At 42.1% G+C, this 27391-nt stretch overlaps 2 protein-coding genes across 7 annotated transcripts in view; one reads left to right on the top strand and one right to left on the bottom strand.

Annotated features, from left to right (window-relative positions):
* LOC139466668 (DNA damage-regulated autophagy modulator protein 1-like) overlaps positions 1 to 14011 on the top strand; it is a 47608-nt gene extending 33597 nt beyond the window's left edge. For 4 of the 5 annotated variants that reach the window (XM_071248265.1, XM_071248269.1, XM_071248267.1 and 1 more), the window contains exons 3-9: positions 1397 to 1450; positions 3649 to 3731; positions 5545 to 5696; positions 8792 to 8969; positions 12042 to 12100; positions 12566 to 12715; positions 13329 to 14011. In XM_071248265.1, coding sequence (XP_071104366.1) covers positions 1397 to 1450; positions 3649 to 3731; positions 5545 to 5696; positions 8792 to 8969; positions 12042 to 12100; positions 12566 to 12715; positions 13329 to 13403 — 751 coding nt within the window. In that variant the 3' untranslated portion in view covers positions 13404 to 14011. The remainder of the gene's footprint in view (positions 1 to 1396; positions 1451 to 3648; positions 3732 to 5544; positions 5697 to 8791; positions 8970 to 12041; positions 12101 to 12565; positions 12716 to 13328) is intronic. The other variant, XM_071248266.1, reaches the window with a different exon arrangement.
* Positions 14012 to 16715: 2704 nt separating this feature from the next.
* On the bottom strand, positions 16716 to 26354 carry LOC139467014 (uncharacterized). Of its 2 annotated transcripts, none has more exons than XM_071248724.1 (4): positions 26305 to 26354; positions 18218 to 18674; positions 17941 to 18111; positions 16716 to 17766 (listed from the first exon to the last, which is right to left on the bottom strand). In XM_071248724.1, the coding sequence occupies exons 2-4, from the start codon at positions 18662 to 18664 to the stop codon at positions 16948 to 16950; spliced, it is 1437 nt and encodes a 478-aa protein (XP_071104825.1). In that variant the 5' UTR covers positions 18665 to 18674; positions 26305 to 26354; the 3' UTR covers positions 16716 to 16947. The 2 variants fall into 2 exon arrangements, with proteins under 2 accessions (XP_071104825.1, XP_071104824.1); XM_071248723.1 differs by lacking the exon at positions 26305 to 26354 and adding an exon at positions 19127 to 19209.
* Between the last annotated feature and the right edge of the window lie 1037 nt (positions 26355 to 27391).

The raw sequence follows: 27391 nt of genomic DNA, 5'->3' as shown, positions 1-27391 counted from the left end.
TCCTACCCTGTTAAAAGATAGCAGAATGACAGGCTTCAAAGATTGCTTCTTGATGAACCACGCGTATTTAGCCCCCTAAGAATTTTTTTAAATCACCCAAGAAGAACACAGATAACTATAAACAAGATGAGTTAACATGGTAATTGTATTGCCATTCCCAGTTCCTCCCGCGGGTTTGTTAAGCTATAGAATAACTTCCATTTGGAAGAATGAAGAGCCATGTAATAACCGCCATGTGTGTTTATGTTACAGCTGTAACCGACCGTTATTTGGTTATGTTCAGTAATGACAGAAGTCTTCTGGTTGATTGCTACGTTTATTATATCTGGTTCCAGAACAGATAAGTTGATATATTAAGTTTCCCGAGTACCCCTCTTGTCAATGCCTTATGTTGCGGCACTAGTCTGTTCGTCTTATCTTTCTAAAGGAATCTGTATACAGCTGATCCTTTTAGTACAGTTAGTTAAATATATATATTAATTGTAACATTGTATATGTTGAGTGTATACATATATATGTATACCGCCAATCGCGAACCATAGAAACATACAGAGAGGTAGCTACGTTAAGATGAGATGATTCCATTGTGTACCAAAAAACAGTCAAGTGTTACCACAGTGTCTTAAAATTCCCATCACGATATGCTACACGTGATTTCCAATCTTTCCTTTAAGCTATATATATATATGAGAATGTTACAGCCATGGAATAACCGTCAAATGTGTGTATGTCCTAGCTATACTAGAATAGTTGTAGAACAACCGATATGTGTGTTGTGTTACAGTTATACATTACGTGCATTGTGCAGTGTGTGACAGATATAGAATAACCGCTATGTGTGTTGTGTTACAGTTATACATTACGTGTATTGTGCAGTGTGTGACGGATATAGAATAACCGCTATGTGTGTTGTGTTACAGTTATACATTATGTGTATTGTGCAGTGTGTGACGGATATAGAATAACCGCTATGTGTGTTGTGTTACAGTTATACATTACGTGCATTGTGCAGTGTGTGACAGTTGTAGAATAACCGCTATGTGTGTTGTGTTACAGTTATACATTACGTGCATTGTGAAGTGTGTGACGGTTGTAGAACAACCGCTATGTGTATTGTTTTACAGTTATACATAATGTGTATTGTGCAGTGTGTGACGGATATAGAATAACCGCTATGTGTGTTGTGTTACAGTTATACATTACGTGCATTGTGCAGTGTGTGACAGATATAGAATAACCGCTATGTGTGTTGTGTTACAGTTATACATTACGTGCATTGTGCAGTGTGTGACGGTTGTAGAATAACCGCTATGTGTGTTGTGTTACAGTTATACATTACGTGTAATGGGCAGTGTGTGACGGTTGTAGAATAACCGCTATGTGTGTTGTGTTACAGCTACGGTATAGCAGTTGCACATGGCCACGTGGAGCCAGATTTCCCCTACATCAGGTAAGCACAGTCTGCACGTGAACACACGCCGACATGAACATGCAGTAAGATATCTGATTGGTAGTGGGACATATCCCGAGGACTATTAATGAGGCTGTAGCTGTGTTACAGTTTTGTCATGATGTTGTGAACCTCATCTGTACACTCATCCACAGTGTCCCATGTTCGTCCTGACAGGGGGATGAGCGGATACAGTGTGACGTGTATCGGTGTTCATACTATCAGCCACTTGTACAGGTCTGCATGGCCCAGACTCCACTAGTGGCTGCAGCTGGAATATTGTTGAATATTGTTGAATGTGTCATTAAACTACATTCTCCCACATACTCGTTTTAAGAAATTAAATGCAAATGTATAAAATACATTTTCTGACAAAAAAGGTACGTTCCGTTTTCATTAGTCACCCCCAATCCCCTCTTGTCAGGGATAGTACACAGTGATTGTCCGGGATAGTACACGGTGGTTGTCAGGGAAAGTACACAGTGGGTGTCAGGGATAGTACACAGTGGTTGTCAGGGATAGTACACAGTGGTTGTCAGGGATAGTACACCGTGGTTGTCAGGGATAGTACACAGTGGTTGTCAGTGATAGTACACCCACACAGTGGTTGTCAGGGATAGTACACAGTGGTTGTCAGAGATAGTACACAGTGGTTGTCAGTGATAGTACACCGTGGTTGTCAGTGATAGTACACCGTGGTTGTCAGAGATAGTACACAGTGGTTGTCAGTGATAGTACACCGTGGTTGTCAGAGATAGTACACAGTGGTTGTCAGTGATAGTACACCGTGGTTGTCAGAGATAGTACACAGTGGGTGTCAGTGATAGTACACAGTGGTTGTCAGTGATAGTACACCATGGTTGTCAGAGATAGTACACAGTGGTTGTCAGAGATAGTACACAGTGGGTGTCAGTGATAGTACACAGTGGTTGTCAGTGATAGTGCACCGTGGTTGTCAGTGATAGTACACCGTGGGTGTCAGTGATAGTACACCGTGGTTGTCAGTGATGGTACACAGTGGGTGTCAGTGATAGTACACCCACACAGTGGTTGTCAGTGATAGTACACCGTGGTTGTCAGTGATAGTACACAGTGGTTGTCAGTGATAGTACACAGTGGTTGTCAGTGATAGTACACCGTGGTTGTCAGTGATAGTACACAGTGGTTGTTAGTGATAGTACACCGTGGTTGTCAGTGATAGTACACACTGGTTGTCAGTGATAGTACACCGTGGGTGTCAGTGATAGTACACCGTGGTTGTCAGAGATAGTACACCGTGGTTGTCAGAGATAGTACACCGTGGGTGTCAGTGATAGTACACCGTGGGTGTCAGTGATAGTACACCGTGGTTGTCAGTGATAGTACACCCACACAGTGGTTGTCAGTGATAGTACACAGTGGTTGTCAGGGATAGTACACCGTGGGTGTCAGTGATAGTACACCGTGGGTGCCAGTGATAGTACACCGTGGTTGTCAGTGATAGTACACCCACACAGTGGTTGTCAGGGATAGTACACAGTGGTTGTCAGGGATAGTACACAGTGGTTGTCAGTGATAGTACACAGTGGTTGTCAGGGATAGTACACAGTGGGTGTCAGAGGTAGTACACAGTGGTTGTCAGGGATAGTACACCGTGGGTGTCAGTGATAGTACACCCACACAGTGGTTGTCAGTGATAGTACACCGTGGTTGTCAGTGATAGTACACAGTGGTTGTCAGTGATAGTACACAGTGGTTGTCAGGGATAGTACACAGTGGTTGTCAGTGATAGTACACAGTGGTTGTCAGGGATAGTACACAGTGGGTGCCAGGGATAGTACACAGTGGTTGTCAGTGATAGTACACAGTGGTTGTCAGTGATAGTACACCGTGGTTGTCAGTGATAGTACACCGTGGGTGTCAGGGATAGTACACCGTGGTTGTCAGTGATAGTACACAGTGGTTGTCAGTGATAGTACACAGTGGTTGTCAGAGATAGTACACAGTGGTTGTCAGTGATAGTACACAGTGGGTGTCAGGGATAGTACACAGTGGTTGTCAGGGATAGTACACAGTGGTTGTCAGGGAAAGTATACAGTGGTTGTCAGTGATAGTACACAGTGGTTGTCAGTGATAGTACACCGTGGTTCTTAGTGATAGTACACCGTGGTTGTCAGAGATAGTACACAGTGGTTGTCAGTGATAGTACACCCACACAGTGGTTGTCGTTGCAGCTACACCGCCATCAAGACGCCAGAGAGATGCTACTTCAGCCAGCTGATTAACTTCGGGGCCTGCCTGCGTGAGTACCTGAGTTCATGCTGGAACACATTGTCTGCCTTGTATATACCCGCCTGCTTGATCCGTTAACCTTTGGCGTTAAACTAATTAGCATCTCATCAACACACTTGCCACAAGACTCAGATACTAGTATATTGTTTTCCCTGGATGTTAGATGCTGGTCCGTGCACAGCCGGGGCTCACCACATATTGGATACAGAGACGTCGGACTGAATTAGTTAGGCCGAGGGTTTGGTCCGCTTTAGCTCCTTTCTAATCGCATCGCATCGCATCGAATATATCACTATGTGTAGGCTTAATAATTAAACTCAACTAGATTACGCGGCTCCCGTAGACTTCTGTCTGTGAGAGGGCATGTTTTTCCCTAGACTAACATCTAGTCTCTGAAATGAATATATGTTACAGAAAAAACACATCGTTATAAAATATATTAATATGTAGCCCATCTTCTTGGTTCAAGATACGATACAAGATACACAATATTTTATTGCATAAACGTTCCATGTAGAAACAGTGACAATATTCTATAAACTATATAATCAGATACACATTAAGTCAGGATAACAATACGAAGTATCAATAAAAAAATATTATGTTATGACCTAGTATTATATATAATAAGTAATTCAAATATATTTAAAGTTATATGCATGATAGCAGACTTTTTCTATGTTACCTCGTTCATTATTTGAAAAAGTAGACTTACTATTTCTGTGATTTTAAGGCTTTCAAAATATTTTTGGAAAGGAAAGAGAATTAAACAGAATTAAACATTGATACTGCAGTAATCTAGACTTGCCAAATATCATAGACTTGCATGGGCTGTATTGGTATTATTTGCTTCAGGGTCTGTATCCCAGACTAGTGTTTCCCCATCATGCATCTTCAGGACTTGGGAAATTAATGTTGTCCCTCCTGTAGTCTTACGAATCTCAAAGAAATTCAAGTAGACTTTTGTATGGATTCTTTAAAAAGGGACAAAAAGACAATGTAACCATTACAATTTACCGACGACTATTACTTAACACCTGACCCCTTGTGTTCGGCCCGACACTGCTACAAGATATCCAGGAGTTACGGAGGACACCCAAACGGTTCTGTTTGGTTATTACTGCTTATTACCACTTTATCTCCAGCTTCTGAATCCAGACGTGCCATGTCGAGTTGTGTAAGTAAACAAACATACTCTTGGGCAGACAAGGAAGTGAGACAGGTACCTGACCAGGAGACCAGGACCCCTCCCTGCTACAACGTAGAGAGTCCCTGTGTGGGCCAGCAGTAGCCGACACCACCATCTGGTTAACGTCCACTATCTCGGTTCTCACAACACTGACTCAATAACATATATAGGGATAGGCACGGCCACGAGTCGTTAGTCCGATAACATGGTGTCTCATGACATTTGTCTACTGTATCTTATATGTACAATTAAACTACTGTGACTTAACATATATGTATAATCAGGCTACCTTGTCTTCTCACAGAACATAAATGTATAATTAGGCTACAGGGATCTCGGGTGCCTCATTTCGCTGACAAGGGTTTTATCCGTCTCTGTCGTAATTCGAAAATAATGGGTTCTAATTCCAGATTTAGTATTTTGCTTTAGGGTGGGTCTTGGACAGTAGTTTTAAGACAGAGCACGTCACTGTTACACCCCAGGATATGACGCGCTTCCATGGATGCATGTGTTTATAGTGTGTACTGAGCTACTGAATCAACCATCTAGGTCATGCGTGTAGAAAACTGGCGTAGACTGACTTGCATGTCATACACAAGGGCTCTATTGTTGTACTTCATCACTTTGTTTTCAGTGGCCGGGAATGTATTCATAAGATACCTACAGATGAAGGAAGTCTTCAGCAAACACAACACCGCCGACCCCTCGCACCGCCGTCTCAACATAGCCTGTCTTGTAGTCGGCTTCCTGTCAGCACTGGGGTTCAGTATGGTGGCCAACTTCCAGGTGAGTCTACCCCACCCCTCCCCGGCTGACTGACCCCTGGCTGACCCAGCCTCTTGTGTCCCCACAACTGACCACAGGGCTGCTGGCGAGCAGATATCTACTTACATATACACCTCTACAGACAACATCACCTGACTTCCATCTCAACACCAAATCTCAGAAGGAACAAAAGCTTCCCTAAAGAAATAAAGATGCTGGAAATGGGGTCAATGAAGCCCCAAATGGTTTCGTTTTGCTGTACGTTTTACCTATTTCCCGCATCCCGGGATACTGTTGGTGTGCCCGGCTGGCGGGCCGCCCCCAGCGTCGTGTGGGGTGAGGGTGAGAAGTCTGCCAGGTGTGTGTGTGAGGGGCCGCGTCTCTGCACGGCCTCTGGGAGTAACGTTACAGACAATTACAGCCAGACTGAGACAGGTGGATAAGTCTTGACTGCAATACAGCTTACTGGTAGTCACCCCTCTAATCTGTAGTAGGCTCTGGCAATGTGTAGGTCATTGTCTATTTCATAGATTACATCTCTAATGCGGCAATTTGCCAACCTTCCTTGTTGAAAGAGAAAACTATTTTTGCGTGCGTGCAGGCGTGCGTGCCACGGTGACCGTTTATCGTTTCACGGTGACCGTATATCGTTTCAATCATTAATGCAGTTTGTATGAAAATGAATACTTATAAAGATTTATTACATTTACAATCCATATATTAACACAATATTGAACGATAACTGTGTAAATTACTTTTCGGCATTAAACGCATTATTATAAGGTCTGTACTATAACTGTCAAAACGCGGTCGGAATTCCAAATCTGTGGCACAGTTCTGAAACCAGGCGACGTCGTAAATGGCATGTCTGGCACTTCAAGTGCTACTAAGAGGAACGCGCACGTGGCAACACGTGCAGTGCTTTGACATTTCTGACCACACACAACCCAATATGTCTGCCCTCATCCCAGTCATCGACATACTCCCCTCCACACACACACACACACACACACACACACACACACAATATGTCTGCCCTCATCCCAGTCATCGACATACTCCCCTCCACCACACACACACACACACACACACACACACACACACACACACACACACACACCGACACACACACACACCGACACGCACACACACACACACACACACGCACGCACACACACACACACATCGGTATATGGTCTCGGGCAGAGTTGAAGTCACTGCCAGTGTGCGCAGTGACTCGTTGCGGCTGTTGAAAGCAATGGGTGATTTGTTGAAATAGAATCCCTTTTCTCAAAGGAACTAACATGACTGAAACATAATCTAAAAATAGTGTACATAATTGTCAACAACTAAGGTGGTTTGGTTGTTCGGCAGTCAAATAATATACGAGTCACTCCCCAGTAGTCTCCCTTTCATACTGCTGTACCTTTCTCAATGACCCTGACCAGACATTTCACAACGCTAGTAACGACCTCCAACAACGCGACAAAATTCAAAACAATTTAATTTTGATTTTAAACATGAACCTGTATGGTCAACCTTTAGAATTAATTTGTCCACTGCTTCAAAACACTTTGTCACAAGTATTTCTGCCTTTGTGTACAGATCGGTCAGAAAAACACCACGTGGATTTCAGTAATTATCATGAACTCCGTGGCCTAATGCTGAGTGAGATGTATCCCGCCCCATAGGTGTGTTTTGACACCTCGTTCATATTGAGGATATATGATCACCGATCGAAAGTCAGTGTAGATTTTGCACTGAAGGTTTGTCTTGATGTAATTTAATACGTTCTCATACATTTTCAATTAATTACATATGATATCATAAGCCATTACATTAGATTGGCCCCCCGTCTTCACTAGGAGGCAGGCAGTGTTGCTGTAAAATGACTGAGCCGCCTTGTCCTATCTTCCTATCAACACATTCTCTCTTCAGCTGTATAGAGGAGCAGGGACGTTGTACAGGAGTGTATATACACACGCGGATTTTATAGCAGACTGCAAGTGGAAATAGCCTAACATATCATTCGTCAATGTTATCTAACTTGCCAGACACAGAACTGAAGACCGTCTGTCTTCCTTATCCATCGTGTTTATGTCTTATCCCATCTGTGCTGAATTCGTTAAGTCAAGATTAAATAACGTCTTCTTTTGGACAAACGTCGAAATGTATATATTTTCTTATTTCCTAACAACTACCGTCCATGTTTGGTGTGATAATCAAACAAAATATGTTTCGGTTAGCCTTTTGCTTGTTCCACATAACTTCGTTAAAGTCGGTACCGAGGAACGTATGTTCCCGACGTTCATGTTCCAGCGTGTATAGTGCTGCGGTGGTTAAATGTATGTAGCCAACAATGACGGTGAACCACGAGACTGGAATGCTTGATGAACTGTTGGCTTGGTTGAGTTTCCCACATTACAAAATGTCACTCACGTGTAGAAAGGATCTAGAGGGAGGCGTGAAGTGGAGATATCTTCGTTTGAGGTTATAAGGGCAGTTTTGGAATAGCAGTGTAGGATCAAAGATTAGAAACTGAAGGTGGGTGTTGCTGAGTTTATGTCAGTGCCATGAATCTGTCTACAAAAGGGTATCCGTGTGGAGGGGGTGGGGGCGTATAAGGTGCGGTTTGGGGCTGTAAAGAGGTGGGTTGGGGTGGTAGGTTCAGGGACGTAGACAATACAGCAACGGGTGTGGCTTCTGTCCACGCTGCAGTATGCCCCGCGCTGATCACACTCACCCTGGGGACTTCAGGTTAGAACTGATCCCCAGCAATCTAAGCTGGTCTGGTGATGTTCATGTCACATACCCTACAGGCGTGGATCGTTGCTCATAATATCAGTCACTGGATTGTTATTGAGCACGGCGTTAAACAAGACATCATTCCTATTATCATTCAACAGATCAACCCCACCCTGATTAACAACCACACTATCTACAACAACATAGACAACGTGATTATCTATCCTCAAAACCAACGGGGTGTGCTCACTTTGCAGGCATATATTATCATTCAACAGACTTAAAACCAAATTATCTCGCCCTGGAAATTTAACTCTTATCTATGATGTGTCAGTCCAAGTAATAGATTCTATAACGAATGCATGTTGCAGACCCAGGTGATGCGGCCGCTACACTACACAGGGGCAGGATTGGCATTTGTCTTCGGGATGTGTTACTGCTGGATGTCGTCGGCGCTCACGTGGAAACAACGCGTGAACATGAACAACACTTACGTGGCAGTCCTCCAGCTCATCAACAGCGTCGTACTTACTGTCTTCCTTGTTGTCTGTATCCTTGGCCAGCTTGTCTCTCACAGGCCCCCGTTCCTACATCTACATACAGATAGGTGTCGTGGGGGACATGCAGTTCCTACATCTACATACAGATAGGTGTCGTGGGGCACGTGCAGTTCCTACATCTACATACAGATAGGTGTCGTGGGGGACATGCAGTTCCTACATCTACATACAGATAGGTGTCGTGGGGCACATGCAGTTCCTACATCTACATACAGATAGGTGTCGTGGGGCACATGCAGTTCCTACATCTACATACAGATAGGTGTCGTGGGGGACATGCAGTTCCTACATCTACATACAGATAGGTGTCGTGGGGCACTTGCAGTTCCTACATCTACATACAGATAGGTGTCGTGGGGGACATGCAGTTCCTACATCTACATACAGATAGGTGTCGTGGGGCACGTGCAGTTCCTACATCTACATACATATATGTGTCGTGGGGCACATGCAGTTCCTACATCTACATACAGATAGGTGTCGTGGGGCACTTGCAGTTCCTACATCTACATACAGATAGGTGTCGTGGGGGACATGCAGTTCCTACATCTACATACAGATAGGTGTCGTGGGGCACATGCAGTTCCTACATCTACATACAGATAGGTGTCGTGGGGCACATGCAGTTCCTACATCTACATACAGATAGGTGTCGTGGGGCACGTGCAGTTCCTACATCTACATACAGATAGGTGTCGTGGGTCACTTGCAGTTCCTACATCTACATACAGATAGGTGTCGTAGGGCACTTGCAGTTCCTACATCTACATACAGATAGGTGTCGTGGGGCACGTGCAGTTCCTACATCTACATACAGATAGGTGTCGTGGGGCACATGCAGTTCCTACATCTACATACAGATAGGTGTCGTGGGGCACTTGCAGTTCCTACATCTACATACAAATAGGTGTCGTGGGGCACGTGCAGTTCCTACATCTACATACATATATGTGTCGTGGGGCACTTGCAGTTCCTACATCTACATACAGATAGGTGTCGTGGGGCACATGCAGTTCCTACATCTACATACAGATAGGTGTCGTGGGGCACATGCAGTTCCTACATCTACATACAGATAGGTGTCGTGGGGGACATGCAGTTCCTACATCTACATACAGATAGGTGTCGTGAGGCACGTGCAGTTCCTACATCTACATACAGATAGGTGTCGTGGGGCACATGCAGTTCCTACATCTACATACAGATAGGTGTCGTGGGGCACGTGTTTCTACATCTACATACAGATAGGTGTCGTGGGGCACGTGCAGTTCCTACATCTACATACAGATAGGTGTCGTGGGGCACATGCAGTTCCTACATCTACATACAGATAGGTGTCGTGAGGCACATGCAGTTCCTACATCTACATACAGATAGGTGTCGTGGGGCACATGCAGTTCCTACATCTACATACAGATAGGTGTCGTGGGGCACTTGCAGTTCCTACATCTACATACAGATAGGTGTCGTGGGGCACTTGCAGTTCCTACATCTACATACAGATAGGTGTCGTGGGGCACTTGCAGTTCCTACATCTACATACAGATAGGTGTCGTGGGGCACATGCAGTTCCTACATCTACATACAGATAGGTGTCGTGGGGCACATGCAGTTCCTACATCTACATACAGATAGGTGTCGTGGGGCACTTGCAGTTCCTACATCTACATACAGATAGGTGTCGTGGGGCACTTGCAGTTCCTACATCTACATACAGATAGGTGTCGTGGGGCACTTGCAGTTCCTACATCTACATACAGATAGGTGTCGTGGGGCACTTGCAGTTCCTACATCTACATACAGATAGGTGTCGTGGGGCACTTGTAGTTCCTACATCTACATACAGATAGGTGTCGTGGGGCACATGCAGTTCCTACATCTACATACAGATAGGTGTCGTGGGGCACTTGCAGTTCCTACATCTACATACAGATAGGTGTCGTGGGGCACATGCAGTTCCTACATCTACATACAGATAGGTGTCGTGGGGCACATGCAGTTCCTACATCTACATACAGATAGGTGTCGTGGGGGACATGCAGTTCCTACATCTACATACAGATAGGTGTCGTGAGGCACGTGCAGTTCCTACATCTACATACAGATAGGTGTCGTGGGGCACATGCAGTTCCTACATCTACATACAGATAGGTGTCGTGGGGCACGTGTTTCTACATCTACATACAGATAGGTGTCGTGGGGCACGTGCAGTTCCTACATCTACATACAGATAGGTGTCGTGGGGCACGTGCAGTTCCTACATCTACATACAGATAGGTGTCGTGGGGCACGTGCAGTTCCTACATCTACATACAGATAGGTGTCGTGGGGCACTTGCAGTTCCTACATCTACATACAGATAGGTGTCGTGGGGCACTTGCAGTTCCTACATCTACATACAGATAGGTGTCGTGGGGCACTTGTAGTTCCTACATCTACATACAGATAGGTGTCGTGGGGCACATGCAGTTCCTACATCTACATACAGATAGGTGTCGTGGGGCACTTGCAGTTCCTACATCTACATACAGATAGGTGTCGTGGGGCACATGCAGTTCCTACATCTACATACAGATAGGTGTCGTGGGGCACGTGCAGTTCCTACATCTACATACAGATAGGTGTCGTGGGGCACGTGCAGTTCCTACATCTACATACAGATAGGTGTCGTGGGGCACGTGCAGTTCCTACATCTACATACAGATAGGTTTCGTAGGGCACATTTTTTAGCCTCAGTACAGGGCGTGAGTGTATGTATCGTAATGGGCGTCCGAATTTTTGTATTTCCCAATGAAGTGTTATAAAATCAGTAACATACACACATGACTGTAATACTCTCTATAATAATATCACTTTCTGATCACTGCGGTGAAGTGTGCGTGTTGTGTATATTGACATACCGTGTCGTTAATTACACACAGCAGCAGCAAGGAAGTCTGTAACACGTCAACAATGTATATCGAGCGACATTATTATCACACTTGTTCCGTCTGGATTCGTATTGACCTATGTATCTTGCACAATTTGTATAAACGTCTTTTTCTCCTTAACATGAAAACAGTTGGCGTATCAAAAGCGATTTATAAATACAAGGAAACCCATGGAATGGGAACAAAATGGGTACGTTAAGCAAATAATCAATCCCTTGAGAACATTAAATTGTGTATATTAGTATACGAGGGATTTCTGAAATGTTGTGAGCCAAACCACGAAAGATGTGTAGATGCGTCAGATTTTCACCCCTTCCCAAACTTGAAGAAAGAACTGTCTGGCATGCATTATGTAAATGAGGATGACGTCATTTCTGCTTTGGAGAACTATTTACACCATCAGGAGGAGGTCTTCTACGCCAGTGGGATCCAGGCACTCCAGAATCGTTGGCAGAAATGTGTTGAGCCCGATGGGGATTATGTTGAAAAACCATTAGCAACCAAATTAGTCATCAAAGTTAAGCTCAGTTCTGCCAGCTCTGTATACTCAGGGTCAGTTCAGTTATGTAGTGTTAGCTAAGACTGCTAGGGCAAGCATGAGACACAATCCGTGAGTGGTGGACCAAACTCTGTATTGTTGTCTTTCTGTCTGCAGGACACGCTGAAGACCGTGTACCTGCTGTCCACCATCACGGAATGGTTGACGGCAACTTTCATCGTCACCTTCGTCCTCACCTACTACCCCGACTTTAAGAAGATCAGGTTCTACGGGCCGAGGGTGAAGTTTAATACAGATGTTTATCCAGTAAGTCACATTTTCTACTTTTCATAGAGCAGTATCATCACATATGTGAAACATTATAAACTGACCAGGTTGTGTATGACGTTAAGTATGACAGTTGCCTCGCATTCCTTTCGTAACGGGATCTTATTTAAACAAGGGAAACGTTCAGAATAAGTGCATTCTTTCAAGAGCACAACTAGAATTGCTAGGCCGTGTTATCTCCACGTATTGTTCTCGTGTGTAGTTCTTGCAACAAGTCCCGTCTAGTCCATCTTCCAGAGGCAAGGGAATATTTAACTGACTAAAAGTCCAGTTTCCACCCTTGCCGGCTGGAATTGCTGCGGTCGACTGTAGCGTCATCAGTGGTTATTATGAGTTATCTGGACTTAACTTCCAGCTGGTGCATGTTGAAATGAAAGCCTAATTGCACCAAACAAATCCGGGTTGTACCCAGGTCCCATAAACTTATCAAAGTTAAAACAAATAGGCCGTTCTTCTGATAGTGTCTGTAAATTAATGACGGATTGCTGTGACACGTTACACGAACAGTTAAGCTCTATGTGTGCACAGTGGTACACCCACTTGCTTCTGGAAAATGGACCAGTTCCTAAAATCGAGCCATGATTTGTTGTAGCGATCTACGGCCAGTAACGGGGACGTTCATGTCAACGCCGATGGCCTACAAGGGAATAATGAGGAAAGAGTTTGAGGACCTACTCCTGGGACACGAGGACAGAGTGTGAGGGGACACGAGGACAACATACAATGGCCCCCACATGGACAGCACGAAAACAGACCACGCCCCTTATACCAGACCAAAGAGATGTTATTATTTATTTTCGGTTGTCTCATACACAATGAATTTCAACCAACACACAGCAGGAGCCGAAGCTAAGGCCAAAAACATAAAGCGTATGTTTTATAGCGATGAGATGGTATACCGGGAGACTGGAGCAAGTCTAGCTGGTATATCAGGAGACTTTTGAGCAAGTGGGAACACACGGTTAGCGTTTTGTGTTCGTATATTTGGGTTTCGTGTGTGAAGATGTGTGAATGTGAGAGAGGTAGACATGTGGGAGGTGCAGGTAATACATGTATGTATATATGGCATGTGTAGATGTAGAATGCGACACGAGGGTGATGTATATACTAGAGGTGTCAGGAGATTCCCAGAAACATATATATGAAAATAGACGAGACATTAAGCGAATATTGCATATTGTAAATTACTTATTTATTTAAACCAAACACCTTGTAACAACCCTTAACAGAATGCTGAATAGAATAACATTAGGAACCGATCAAGGATATTCTTGAAGGGGGGGGGGGGGGGGGGGGGGGGGGCGGCGGGGGACTTCAGATTTTTACTGTAGGCCTTTGGAAAAAAAAAATTGCCTGTGACATTGTTGCAAGGCAATTTCTCTGTAAAGAAAATAGTTCGAAATAAAACAAATATCTGGTTTTGGTATTGTGTTAAACACAAACTCATCATACTGAGATCGCATGTTGATATGCACCAATATTCTGTGATAGCAGGATACATCCACCACGTCTAGTATACACGTACACCTTTCACAACAGTGAGATGTGTAGTATGTTCTCCCATGTGTGACAATAAGATGCGGTTGTGTGGGAGTTGTATGTTTGACAAATATGTAAATACAATAATAACATGACATCCTCTATATTTTCCTGAACAACAGACAACTCTGAACTGTCACACTTAAATCGCCACAGGAGGTGGTGGTGGTAGTTTAAATACGTATGTGTGTCTATGCGATCAGGTACACTTGACTCCAATCTTTGGGGTAAAGAAGCATCCAGAGGGTGCTTCCATGGCGAATCTCCACGTAACGCATTTAGACAGGGATTGGCACCTGGACAGTTTATATATTCACACTCTGTGTCACTGTACTTGTACCATTAGCCGACTTGCTGAGAACCGTTGAATGGGGAGGTCTACATATTTAGATATACAAAGCCAACAGAAACGTGATTGCACATTATTTTTATAATACATCATCACAAATGTAAGTGGCAGCTGGTGTGACAGGTGAATCTCTGGGAGCAAAGGTCAAGGTACTGCCAGGTACATGAGCATCAGATGCTATATTTAAAGTGTCATAGTTGAATGATCATGTGTTTTGTTAAAGCGGACATATTGAATGAAGAAAAGGCTGGACAGAGGTAGTTGTACTGATATGTACAGAAAGAGTAGATATGGCTTGACTGAAATTATTTTTCACAGTTCAGTAGGCTAACGATAAAAGTAAAATTCTGTGATCATATACGTTTAGTGATAAGTGGAAATTAATGTTATTTAATGATATGTAATGTGTGGCTGTGTTGATGTGTACACTAGAAACCACATGGCCAGACACGCGTAGATTCCTTCACTACCTCGACTCTCTTGTAGATATCTAATAGGCAAGGTCACATAAGCAATAGGTTTACCTACCTTATGTAAAGAACACAAATATGTTTGGCAGATTTAAATTTAACATTATGAAAGCAATTCTTTAAAATGGCTTAGGTTCCATTTTCAGCTCAGTAAGAATATTAACACATCAAAGAAGAAGAGATTTCAGCTTCTTAAAAATCTCATAGTTTGATCAATGAGAACATGGTCGCAGCTAGTTTGGACGCTCTGTTTGTTTGTTGTGAAGGCAATGCCTGGCAGCCTGCCTAATGTATACAACTGCCAATCCACATGACAGGCAGCATTTACACTAGACGTATCAATACAACCAATACATGTAAAATAGATACTATTGAAGGGCTGTGGGGACACAGCTATTACATATACAACTGATACGGAGCTAACGTCAGTGGGATCTATGCAACTCCCCACCTTGGTGCTATAGCTGGCTTCTACTGAGGCCTGTCCGGTTCAGTTACACAAGATTTCATATTTTGTTTTATTATGTAAATCTTCGCTGAAATATTTGGTGATATTTCATAACTTGGTTTACGGATCCGCTCACCCAAATGTTGTCAAATGTGAAGCCGTTTCAATAAATATATTTTATCCCATTTCAGTGAGAATTATCCACCAGTGAACAGATAGATCGATTGCCTTTAGACAGAACGTTTCTTGAATTTCTGGTTTATCGTGTCACCCAACGTTTCACGTCTATTCTTTTTTCCGGCCAAATTATGATCCGTAATCCAAGTAACGAATAAGGCATTAGATAGGTATGACTTCCTGGGGATGTCAGTGCCTGTGTGTAAGACGGACAATAATGCTGAGTAAGAATAAGCATACCTTACTGTGTACAGTAGTCTCATTGTACTGGCATCGTTTTATATGAGATTTTTTCTGATGTCTATATTGACGTTGTTTACTCTTTATATGTTTGAATATATTCAACATGTCAGTCTCGAAATAAACATTTAAACTTCACGTGTGTCCTGTGGTCTCCATATGTAGTTTCAGGTGCACGTACGTGTTCTGTGGTCTCCATAATGAAGTGTCAGGTGCACGCACGTGTTCTATGGTCTCCAATATGAAGTGTCAGGTGCATGCACGTGTTCTGTGGTCTCCATAATGAAGTGCCAGGTGCACGCACGTGTGTTCCGAACTGTCCATAATGAAGCGTCAGGTGCACGCACGTGTTCTGTGGTCTCCATAATGAAGTGTCATGTGCACGCACGTGTTCTATGGTCTCCAATATGAAGTGTCAGGTGCACGCACGTGTTCTGTGGTCTCTATAATGAAGTGTCAGGTGCACGCACGTGTTCTGTGGTCTCCATAATGAAGTGCCAGGTGCACGCACGTGTGTTCCGAACTGTCCATAATGAAGCGTCAGGTGCACGCACGTGTTCTGTGGTCTCCATAATGAAGTGCCAGGTGCACGCACGTGTGTTCCGAGCTGTCCATAATGAAGCGTCAGGTGCACGTACGTGTTCTGTGGTCTCCAATAAGAAGTGTCGGGTGCACGCGTAATTGATTTTTTTTATCAAATTATTCAAGATGAATTAGAAAGCAGAATTATTCATCCAAATACATTTATTTGGCAACCATAAATATTACATAATACGTTCACAACATGGCATAATACAATGAGATAGATACCTCAGCGTGAGATACCCCAAGCACACTGTGACAATGTTAAAGTATAGATGATGTACTTCTGTCTGAATGGCGTTATCATAAGCACAATATTCGTTTCCATGAACCATGGGCCACCTTCACATATTTATCCAGGGCTGTACTTTACAGCCACACACTCTCTTTACACAACACATACACATTACAGGGGATCACCAGAAATATAAAAGTCGTACTTCTTTATATATACGTCTCTATGACACGTGTCTGTTGTTTGCCACGCGTAGTCATACAGACTGGAAATGTCTTTAGCTTCTTCTGTGACTGTCTGTCTTGATCTTTTCAACTCCGCTTTGCGCACAAACAACCTACACCCACTGTCTAGGACTCTCTCTAATTCATCCTGTATCTTCCTCCGACCAAACAACACTCGAAACCAGTTCTCAGGAGACACGTTGCCATTCAATACCTTGAACATGACCACGTGCCGCTTTGCATGAGGCCGTGGTTGAACTGAAACTTCGACAAAGGTATGTTTGTTGCCGGACTTCTTGAAGAGATTCAAACAACATTTCTTGAGACCCAGACCGTGTCTAACATCTTTCCACGTTCCGCTTGTAGTTTGATCTCGGGATGGGACGATTGCAAGTTGCCATGGTGACCAACGATAGTCTTTGTAAATGAAATTAGTTTGAGGGACTTTCTCTCTTCGAAGTCTTTTCTTTTCAGTCTTCTCACGCTTTCTTGGCTGTGATCTTTTTACTGTACACTTTTTATTGATCTTTTTTACTTTCTTTGTTTTAGTTTTTGGCACCCAAATCACTGGTACAGTTGTACTAGCTGATGGCACCTTCTGTAGTGGGAGCGGTGATATCGGGTCCGGAAGTGGCCCCATGAGTGCCCCTGGTCCTCCGAGACTGCTGGCCTTGGAATCATCTCTTCTCAATGTTCCAAACAGACCCTCGAGGTCCTTGTTCATGGACTGCTTTCCCTTCACAGCTCGGATTTCAGCCTCGTAACCCTGTAACATAATTAAAAGACACATATGAAATAATCCATTCTGTGATAAAGTATTTACCCTGACCACCATGATAAATTTGATGAACATTATTGGGAAGTCATATGCAATGTAGAGACACACATTTCAAATTGATGAGAGAAATGACAGTAGAGAAGGGGGTATATGCAGACATACCTGAAGGAAGTCTTCACCTCTCTCCCTATAGCAGATTGCCATGATGAAGGTGCAGATGTTGGCGAAGTTCTCCAACTTCAGATACTGTCCCCCTCCCTGATCGGACAAGGCTTGGAAGAAGGTCTCGGACGTCTCGTCCCCACCCACCTGCACGCCGTACACTCGTACACCCTGCAAACACAACCAACCATCTTATAGGTCTAGCCACACCCAGCACTTGACACTCGTAGAGCAATACGGGTATAATAACCAATACACTAATGTATTGTCCACTCACCATGTTCGCTAGTTCCTGAACTTCATCTCTCCAGTCCAGGTTGAGGGTGTTCAGTGGATAGTCTGGTTCGTGGGGATAAGCGTCTCCGATCATGATGAGGACCTTCTGGGAATCCCCTTTCCATGACAACCCGCGTACAAGTCGCAGAACCAGTTCATAGCATTCTTCTACATCACCCCCACCAGTCCCTCCAACCTCGTTGACGAAGTTGCAAAGTTCCATGACGTTGTCTGTGAAGTCCACGTGTTTCGTGACATAGAACATCTCCTCGTCGCAATAATCTCCGTGAGCCACTACACTGATGTTTATCCCCGGGATGTCGGCCTGCAGGCGCTGTATCATGTCCAGCAGGCGACCCCGCACCTCGTCCAGTATAGCGGACATGGAGCCAGTTGTGTCAAAGGAAAACACGATCTGTGTTGGCCCCCCAGGTGGGTAAAACGCCATTGTGTCGTTACTGGAAATTGAAAAACATGGTATTACATGGGGCGAGGGATGCCAACAAGAAAAAATTTATACATCAAGTTGTTATTGAGAATCAGGTTTAGGTGTGATTATGTTTCTTTTCGTGGAAATAGGATTCGTTTTATGATATACTACTGTATACATATTATATGTGTATAATTTCAAATCGTTTCCTCTTGGTGATCGTTCAAAGGAGTGAGTGAATGGTCCTTACGCCTGTTCATAAAAATGTCACCCCCACTTGTCGTGTGTTCGAATCCCAGATTTGCCCTCATTATAAATGGTCTGTCAACACCGTAAACATGCTATTGGTTTTCGCTACAGTGGTAGGCGTCACTTTTCCATCCGGGAACATGAAATACGGCGTTAAACCCCGCACACTCCCTCCACTAGAACTGTAACACCAAAGGTGTACTAGTTGTGTAAGGGAGAAAGTCAATTTACCTTGTGTCGGTAAAACTATTTTGATTAAAGGTGGGCGTGTCGTATGTAGCCTTTGATAACCAGCGTCTGTTCACCGCAGTGGTAGCTGTCGTCTGCTACCTGACTCAGCATTGCTAACGCTTTATATAGGACCTCAGAGCTTCGCGGAAAGAAACAAGTCCGTTCGCGTTATCAACTCGATTATACAGTTGGTGTAAACTTTACACTTCGCTTACTAACTCAAATGAAACGAAAGAAATGTATCTTCAATGCTGTGTGGAGCTCTAGTATAACTCCGTCTGGATCATCGAGTCCGATGAGTTTACAGTTTCTATTTATAGATCAACCCTCGACGCGTTTGAACTTGTGCAAATATGAGAAGGGCAATGCTGTGATATTTATAGCTTACATTATTATCATGGACAGAGATAATTAAAACTGATCGTAGAATCTGGCCCCTAGGTTTCGAAGCTTATGTGCACGCAGGTGACACTTACAAACTTGTAGTATATTGACACATCCCTCATACATAATATGTGAGGAAGCAGACTTGTATACATCGGGTTAGACGCAGGAACACTAACAAATAATAACAAACAATCTCGTAGGCGAGGCCGAAGGCTGCAAGTTTGTTCCGTATAATTATTAGTTACATGGTCCTGTGGGTTAGACTGCTTCTTCAGCAACCCATGCTTGCCGTAAAAGGCGACTATATAACTGGATCCTGTGGTCAGGCTCGCTGACTTGGTTGATGCATGTCATCGATCCCAATTGCGTTGATCGACGCTCGTGATGTCAATCACTGGATTGTCTGGTCTAGACTCGATTATTTACAGACTGCCATCATATTGGTGGAATATTGCTGAGTGCGGCGTTAAACAACAAGCAAGTAAGGGAACATCCATTTGATTTCTTTTGTGGGGGTGGAAAGATTTTTTGAATGAATAGGTTGTTCAGAAATATGCCCAAAATTAATAGTTTGTTGGCAGTTGTGAAGTAAATTAATAGTTTATTTTTGTGAAAATGTTTTAAGTATTTGTACATACAAGTTAAATATTTTAGATGTTTTATTTTAGCTTTAAACTTTACATACAGTACCCTACAAACACTAAAAATCTTTAGTGTTATACAAGCCCCCAATACAATAAGCCTATCCCAGCACCCTGCATTTAACAATAGCCACCTTACTGGGTCAGGCCATTTTCTGACCCATGCGTATGTACTCTGCACAAGTTTCTTTTGTCTGTCTGCTTTAGTTTCTCTGGTCAGCTTACTATCTTTTGTGTATTTAGTATTTGGTTTTAAAGGTTTCTGTCCGGCATATCTTGTTGGCAGTCATACACATTTATTCGAGGAGGTCACTTGGATTTATATTGGATCGTTTTCCTTAATATTGTGTGCATTCAAGGAACTCGGTATTTGTTTATTGAGGATTTCATTATCCAGGTTAGTTTATTTGGTCCGTGTATTTCATATACTGTATATATGGTCTTGTACATATTGTATTTCTTAAGAGGTGTTAGATTAATGCATCAGTGTACAATTAAACCAAGCTGGTAGTTAAAGTAAAGTAGGTATTTCAACTATCAGTACAGTTAAGTAAGGATAAGAATTTATGGATGAACAACTTCTTTATTACAATTAGGAGCGATGTTTCGGGATAGGTTCTAACACTTGCTTGATAACGGTGTTAGAACCTACACCGAAACGTCGCTTTTAATTGTAATAAAGAAGTTGTTCATCCATAAATTCTTATCCTTACTTAGTAGTAGTACTCCAACTTCTAAATGCCTATCAAAGAAGTTATCAGTACGGTTGGTTGTATGTGGAATGTATTTCATTTCAATCTAAAATGTATCGTATTGCATCTATACAGTATGTTATCTACTTAGATACTGCATTACCAGTGTACACTTTACTAAACTAAATTATTATTTAAACATTTTCTAAAACCTATAACCGTCTGAATGCGGTATGGAATAAGAACGTATGTATGGGACATCTGTTGTTTTTATATCTTATTTTATATGGCCATTATTAGTATTGTCAAGGTTTTATTTCAACTTGTTATAGAATGATGTGACCTTAACCAACCTTGAACGTGACTGCGTGCCCAAGTGTTAAGCTCACACGGCGGTAAGTGGGGAACAAATTATATATATGGTTCAAACTAGTATCTCGTTATCCTTCTAAATTAATGTTTTGTGTGAATGTGATGTATTCACATAGTATTTACAAATGGTAATTTTATATAGTTATTCAGAAATATTTAACAACCTGCTATTCATATTTAAGGATTTATTCATGCTAGTGCTAATGTGCTAACTTATAAGATGAAGTCATGTAATTGTGTTTAATCTCCAGGCAATATTATATTCTTCTACAAATATACTTACACACACACACACTACAAATCAAATTGATGCACCCTAAGAAGAAAAAGCAGGAAAAATGGGTTCAGAAGATCGTCGGGCACATTCTTTCAACTGGTATTTCAAAACAAATCACACGCCAAAGATCCAACACGTCCCGCTGTGAAACCTCGGTGTACCGGAATCCCATGGACATGGGTTCGAATCCCAGTTTTTTCCTGAGTATGATTCTTTGTTTGTCAGCACCATACCCGTGCTCATGGGTTTCGCCAACTTGGCAAACGTCGAGACCTGCATCACTTCAGGGTTCCCTCCCACATCAAGCCGACACACCTTGACATTATATACCGTCAAAGAATCAACTCGCTCATAACCACTCCCGTGATAATTACACGAAATCATTTGGAACGTAGCTAATGTGGAAATGTAGAAGTAGACACCAATTACGTTTTCACAGTAGGGTTTTATTGCATCATTTCACTGGTACATGTTTACTACAAGCTGAAGAGATCCTCTTTCTCTCGGCGATACATCTCCAGCTGGAGGAGGGCTACCTATTTTCTACCTGTGGACAGACGGAACATTACACTCATATACGTCATGAATTACTTTAACTGTGATACTGTGATACTGTGATAATGATTAAATAGCACGTGTACAGGCACACTAACAAATGAGATTATTCACGAAAACATGACACATTTCTATTTGTTCAATAGGGGACTGGTCGTTTATTGTGTGTGTGTGTGAGTGTGTTGCGTGCGTGCGTACGCGTGTTTGTGTGTGTGGATAACATTTGACAAAATTGGGGGTGGGAGATTTGATGCCAGCAAAATATGATATGATCGAGTACCTGTTGATATGGTTGGGGAGCAGCTCCAGTGTCGTCCCTAGCGCCACAATTCGCTGTAGAGAGTTGCGTCCCTTGGGGACGCCAGAAACCCGTGTTCGAGGGTGGCCTTTGTATGTGTCTGTGACAGTTGCTCACCTTTTAGCGAACACCTGGTATTATCACAGGGCTCTATTTATCTATATAAAACATGCATGAGAGCAACGTATTATTTAAAAGTGTTACCTAATATTTATTTCTACATGCAGCAAGAGCATGTAAAAGAAATTCAAATTTGTGTCTGACCACGGACTTGTATAGGTCCGTGGTCTGACTAACCTTTCTTTTCCACACAACATCGATCTTTGAACACTTAATACTTTATTTATCATACAATATCCCTAATCCCTGGGTTGTGTGTAATTAGTCATGCTTGCTTGACACCATCAAGCTTTGGGAACTTCAAGATTATGTGTTCATATTATGTTTTACAGTAATACGCCATTAACGTATGTAAAATTATGACACAGTCATCAGATATCTGAGATTTTATTTTTAGGCTATTCTATGCATCTGTGTTTCAACTTTGATAATTGAATGGGACCAGAGTGCTACCTGGTTTTGTCTGGTGCAACTAGATTTTTTATATCAACATGCACCTGGTGCAAGTAACTCGACCCTGTCATAACTTTTTTATTGTGATTCATAAACAAATGCTTATGGTACAGTCGGATTCGTGCAATCGAATTTGCTTTTAGTAGAGATTTCTTGTATCTATGGAAAGGGCTTTGTTGCTTTTATCAATATTCGAATTACGGTTCTCCCCGATTCTGTTTCTAGGTTTGTTAGCATCCTACCGTGCTCGTTGGTTTCACCAAAGTTGTAAACATCTGAGGCCTGCATCACTTTAGGCCTTCCTCCCACATTAAGTGACACGGATATAACTGGAATACTGTTCAAAGCGGCGATAAACCCAACTCACTCACTCACTCACAAGGTGTTCGTGGATAGGTGAGCGTATCCTGTCCCACCAGTGGCATCCGTCATAAACACATGCAAGGGCAAGTCAATCACTCACTTGAAAAAAACCGGGAACATATGGTACAAGTCAAAATAGGCCCTTACGCCTGGGGCTGCTGGAATAATGCTCCACATGAAGGGAAAGTTGATTATTTGAAATTATTCCTTTTATCATACAGTATTGAGAGTTTTCTGTCCCTCTGAATCTTTATGCACATAAAATATAATCTTAATCATATCCCTGCAATATTCAACAATACGACATAGCACCAGAGGACTGAATTGGAGTCATATCACTTAAACCTGATATTGTGAGGGAATTGAGAACGGGTGGCAGGGGCTGTTGGCACAAATTGATGTAAGGGTCTATAAAACTATTGTAAAACAATGTTACAGGATAAAAGCATCCTTTGTGCAAGTGGATCCTCTACTGTATCAAATGTGTGGAACTGTCACAAATGAGTAAGAACAGAGACCACATATCGGTGTATGGACTCTGGTAAGAATCAAAATATCCAACTATGTGAGGAGGAGGAGGAAAATAATCCGTATATGGTTATATAATGCTCATAGATGCGTTGCTTGAAAAAAAAAAGACAAAAAGAAAGAGAAAACATTAGTTTTTAATAGTTAATACTGAGTGGTAAAAGATTAATCAAGTAAAACCAAAGGTTAAAAGCTTGTCCGAAAGTGCCAAAATGTGTAACAGAATTGGTGTTGAATAAGGTCCGAAAGGTCCGAAAAGTTTTAAAATGACAGAAAGGTAAAATAGGAGGAGTCAAAATCACTAGTTATTTTGTATTTAAAAAATATGTCTTAATATTCAAGGTAACTATTTTATGGGACACAACATCCAAGAAGTTGCAAGATGTCACTCTAAGCGTCCATCTTGACACGGAACACTCTCCTCAAGAATCCAGATACACGTGACAGGAAGACTCTAACTGGGGACTGGGTCGGGGTGTCGTCATCATCAAGGTTGATATCCACAAAGTGAGGGGCATCAGGGAGGACGGAGGGAAAGATTAGTGCAGGAACAGAGGTGGGGGGGAGGGGCAGTTCTGACAGAGGTTCAAGGATGGTCATGTATCTCCCAGTAGGACGCTGGTACGGAGAGAGAGGACATGTTGAGACAGAACATAAGGAAGTCGGGAAAGAAGTCTGTAGTTGTTATTAAAGAGATGGGTTGGATAATCTTACTAATTTATTAGTTGAAAAATATTAGTAAGGGTTAATCGTAGAGAGATGCAGTTACACATTATCCCAGTTTTATATTTTCTCTAGAATATCATTGATTCCCTATGACACCCACTTGTCGAGGAGGGGCCCAGATGTCAAAGTTCAAGGGGAACCTGATCACGAGGTCAAGAGCTGTCGGGAAAGAAGGAATGAGTGTGTTAAATGAGGCTACACGAGACAGGTTACAGTGGGCGGTATAACAGTATACAAACGTTTACACTGACTCTGTTGATCCATTGTCACCCTGCACATTTAAAAGTAAAGGTCGATGTTCAGGTCATCGACTTAAATCTTAACATCGTCGAAATAAAAATGGCCATACTCACGACAATTTAATAAAAGTAATAACTTGAAGCCGGATATACAGTGTTTTGTAGATAAAGATACAGGTACCAATAAAGATGGTAAAGGACAGGTACTATTATCATTATATATGCTATAGAATTATTAGATAAAAGACATCGTCGTATATGAAGGAATTGTTCACAGAAGGTTGTGCTAACAATGAAAACAAAGTGTATTATTGTAGACTGGGAATCACGTTCTAGCATGTGGACATAAAGCAGTGCTGCTACATATATCCATTTTATTCAACGGTAAGAACCAATTAATGTTTGTTAGATATATAGACCTGTAACAAACACAATCATACATAGCTTTTGTACTCATTGACGGTGAGGCGGGAAAATATGGGTGACTCACCAGAATCAATGTGCTCAATGACACATGATACACACCTGTAGACGTTTCCGATATTATGAGTTTAAATCATCTAAATGTTGGGTTAAATGCTAACATAACTGATTCCCTCCGTGAGTACAAGTGATCAGTGTGTGGTCTACATTCACAGAGTAGGACCTGGTGACACACGTTAACAGTACTGACTTTGTTTTAGATATCCATTGATTGTTCGAATGCCACAGTTTAGCGACTCAACCTAGTAGTACATTCGTAAAAGAACCACCACCACAGTTATCTTTAAAGAGGCAGCTGGCTGCTTGGCTCCCCATGTTCTACCACTTTAAACCATCGAAATTCACGCCAGTCTACAAACCCGAGATTTCTAAATTGTGCCGAAGAAAATTAAAAATGCAATGATGGTAGCCCTACGGAAGCCATCATTGACCAGTCACATTTCAGCATTTGAGGGCTATAATTCAGACCCAGTCGTCAATGCTTCGAGTTTGCTGCAAACTGAACTGAATACAACTGACAGAAAATGAAATGTTAAACACAGTAAAAGCAGGGCTAGCTAAAATTTCACTTCGTCTGACAGTTATCTAGAGTAGTCTTTAAAAACACGAATTTCTACGGCTGCTTTTGTTGGAAATGTTTCTTGTCTTTTCATATCTATACAGAGAATCCAAAATTTTGGTCTGAGGATAATCCAAGGGTCACTGGACCTCCCTACATATGCATTGTGGCTAACCTAGTGCTGGAACTTTTCGAACTGAGAAGGGAAGGTTCAGCCTTAGATCTAGATCATCAGCTTTGACTCATGAGATATTTGAGAGGTGACATGTATTTTGAAATTGGAAACATACATGCATTTCTTTATAATATAGCCAAACGCTAAAGGATGAACGTGTTGTTTCTGTGTTACTGGAGAGTTTGAAAGTCCCCAAGTAACGTGGAAAGGACAATGGTCAAATCATTTCAATTTCTCAGATTTAATCAAGAAAATAAGTAATAACAGAAAGAAAAAAAATAACATGATTAACTTAGAAATAAAACCATACCTTGGGCGTATCCGTTCATGGCGTTTGTAAGCGAAGATGAGCAAACTACAAGGCAACCAGTCGCAAAATAGTGGCAGTTTAACAGCAGTATGATATTCACACAATATGGCGATATCGGTATTGAATCTGTCGTCATGACGACGTCATAAGTCTCGCGAGACTGTCATAGCGTCACGTGACATTTACAACTTTGTACGCTATTTTAGTAACCCAGGTAGAATTATGTCTGTCGCTCGTTAAAATATTGTGAAGTGTGCGTGCAAATTCAGGAATTGTCTTGCAAGAAAACAAAATGTCTCCCTTGTATCATTGTGGCCGTAGTATAGAAATACTGGGTTGCAACGGGATATACTTGTTATTTTTCATAGAACACATTTCTAGTTCAGCCAAAACATAAAAAACCTCACATTGACAATGCTCGTTTTCCCATCCAAACATCCATAGTCCACAATATTATAACCACTTCAGGCGTCTAGAGAATGATACACTGGATAATCGAGTATGGCAAATATGCTACATATACATCGAAATGTATATTGATTCCCGTCTTGACTAAGGGACGAGTATGCACATGCATCATTGGATCATAAGTTTTCGGACGTCATACGATTTCGGACTGTCATGTTTATCACAATAACTCACGGGAGTGTAGCATCACACAGACATTGTTAATACTCAGATGATGGCTTGTTTTTTTTTAGAGAAAGTTGTCTTTTAAAAGTGAAGATGTTTTGCAGCTGTTCATGTGATTAGAGAGAAAACTACGAATGTTTCTTAAAAGGTAAATAAATGTACACTCAAAAATCACTTTCTAATATATGAAACAAAACGCAATTTTAGAATTAGTTAATATCAATATCAGTGAAAATATACTCAATTTTCTCACAATGAAATTAGGAAATTAGGCTCACAATAAGTGTGAAAATGTTATGCAGTTATGAAGCTTTCGTTTTCCGAGCTAAACAGGCCTATAATAATGGCTGATCAAGTTACCCGTAACCCATAACACGGGATATGGTATGTAAACATGGAATGAATTAATAAAATACACTTAAGTTATCGAAATATATGTTATAATTCGTACACT

Source organism: Haliotis cracherodii, unplaced genomic scaffold, assembly GCF_022045235.1.
Source record: "Haliotis cracherodii isolate W230 unplaced genomic scaffold, xgHalCrac1.p SCAF_19, whole genome shotgun sequence".
Taxonomy (NCBI): Eukaryota; Metazoa; Mollusca; class Gastropoda; order Lepetellida; family Haliotidae; genus Haliotis; species Haliotis cracherodii.
The sequence above is the reverse complement of the archived record's forward strand: the minus strand, read 5'-3'. Positions and strand labels throughout refer to the sequence as shown.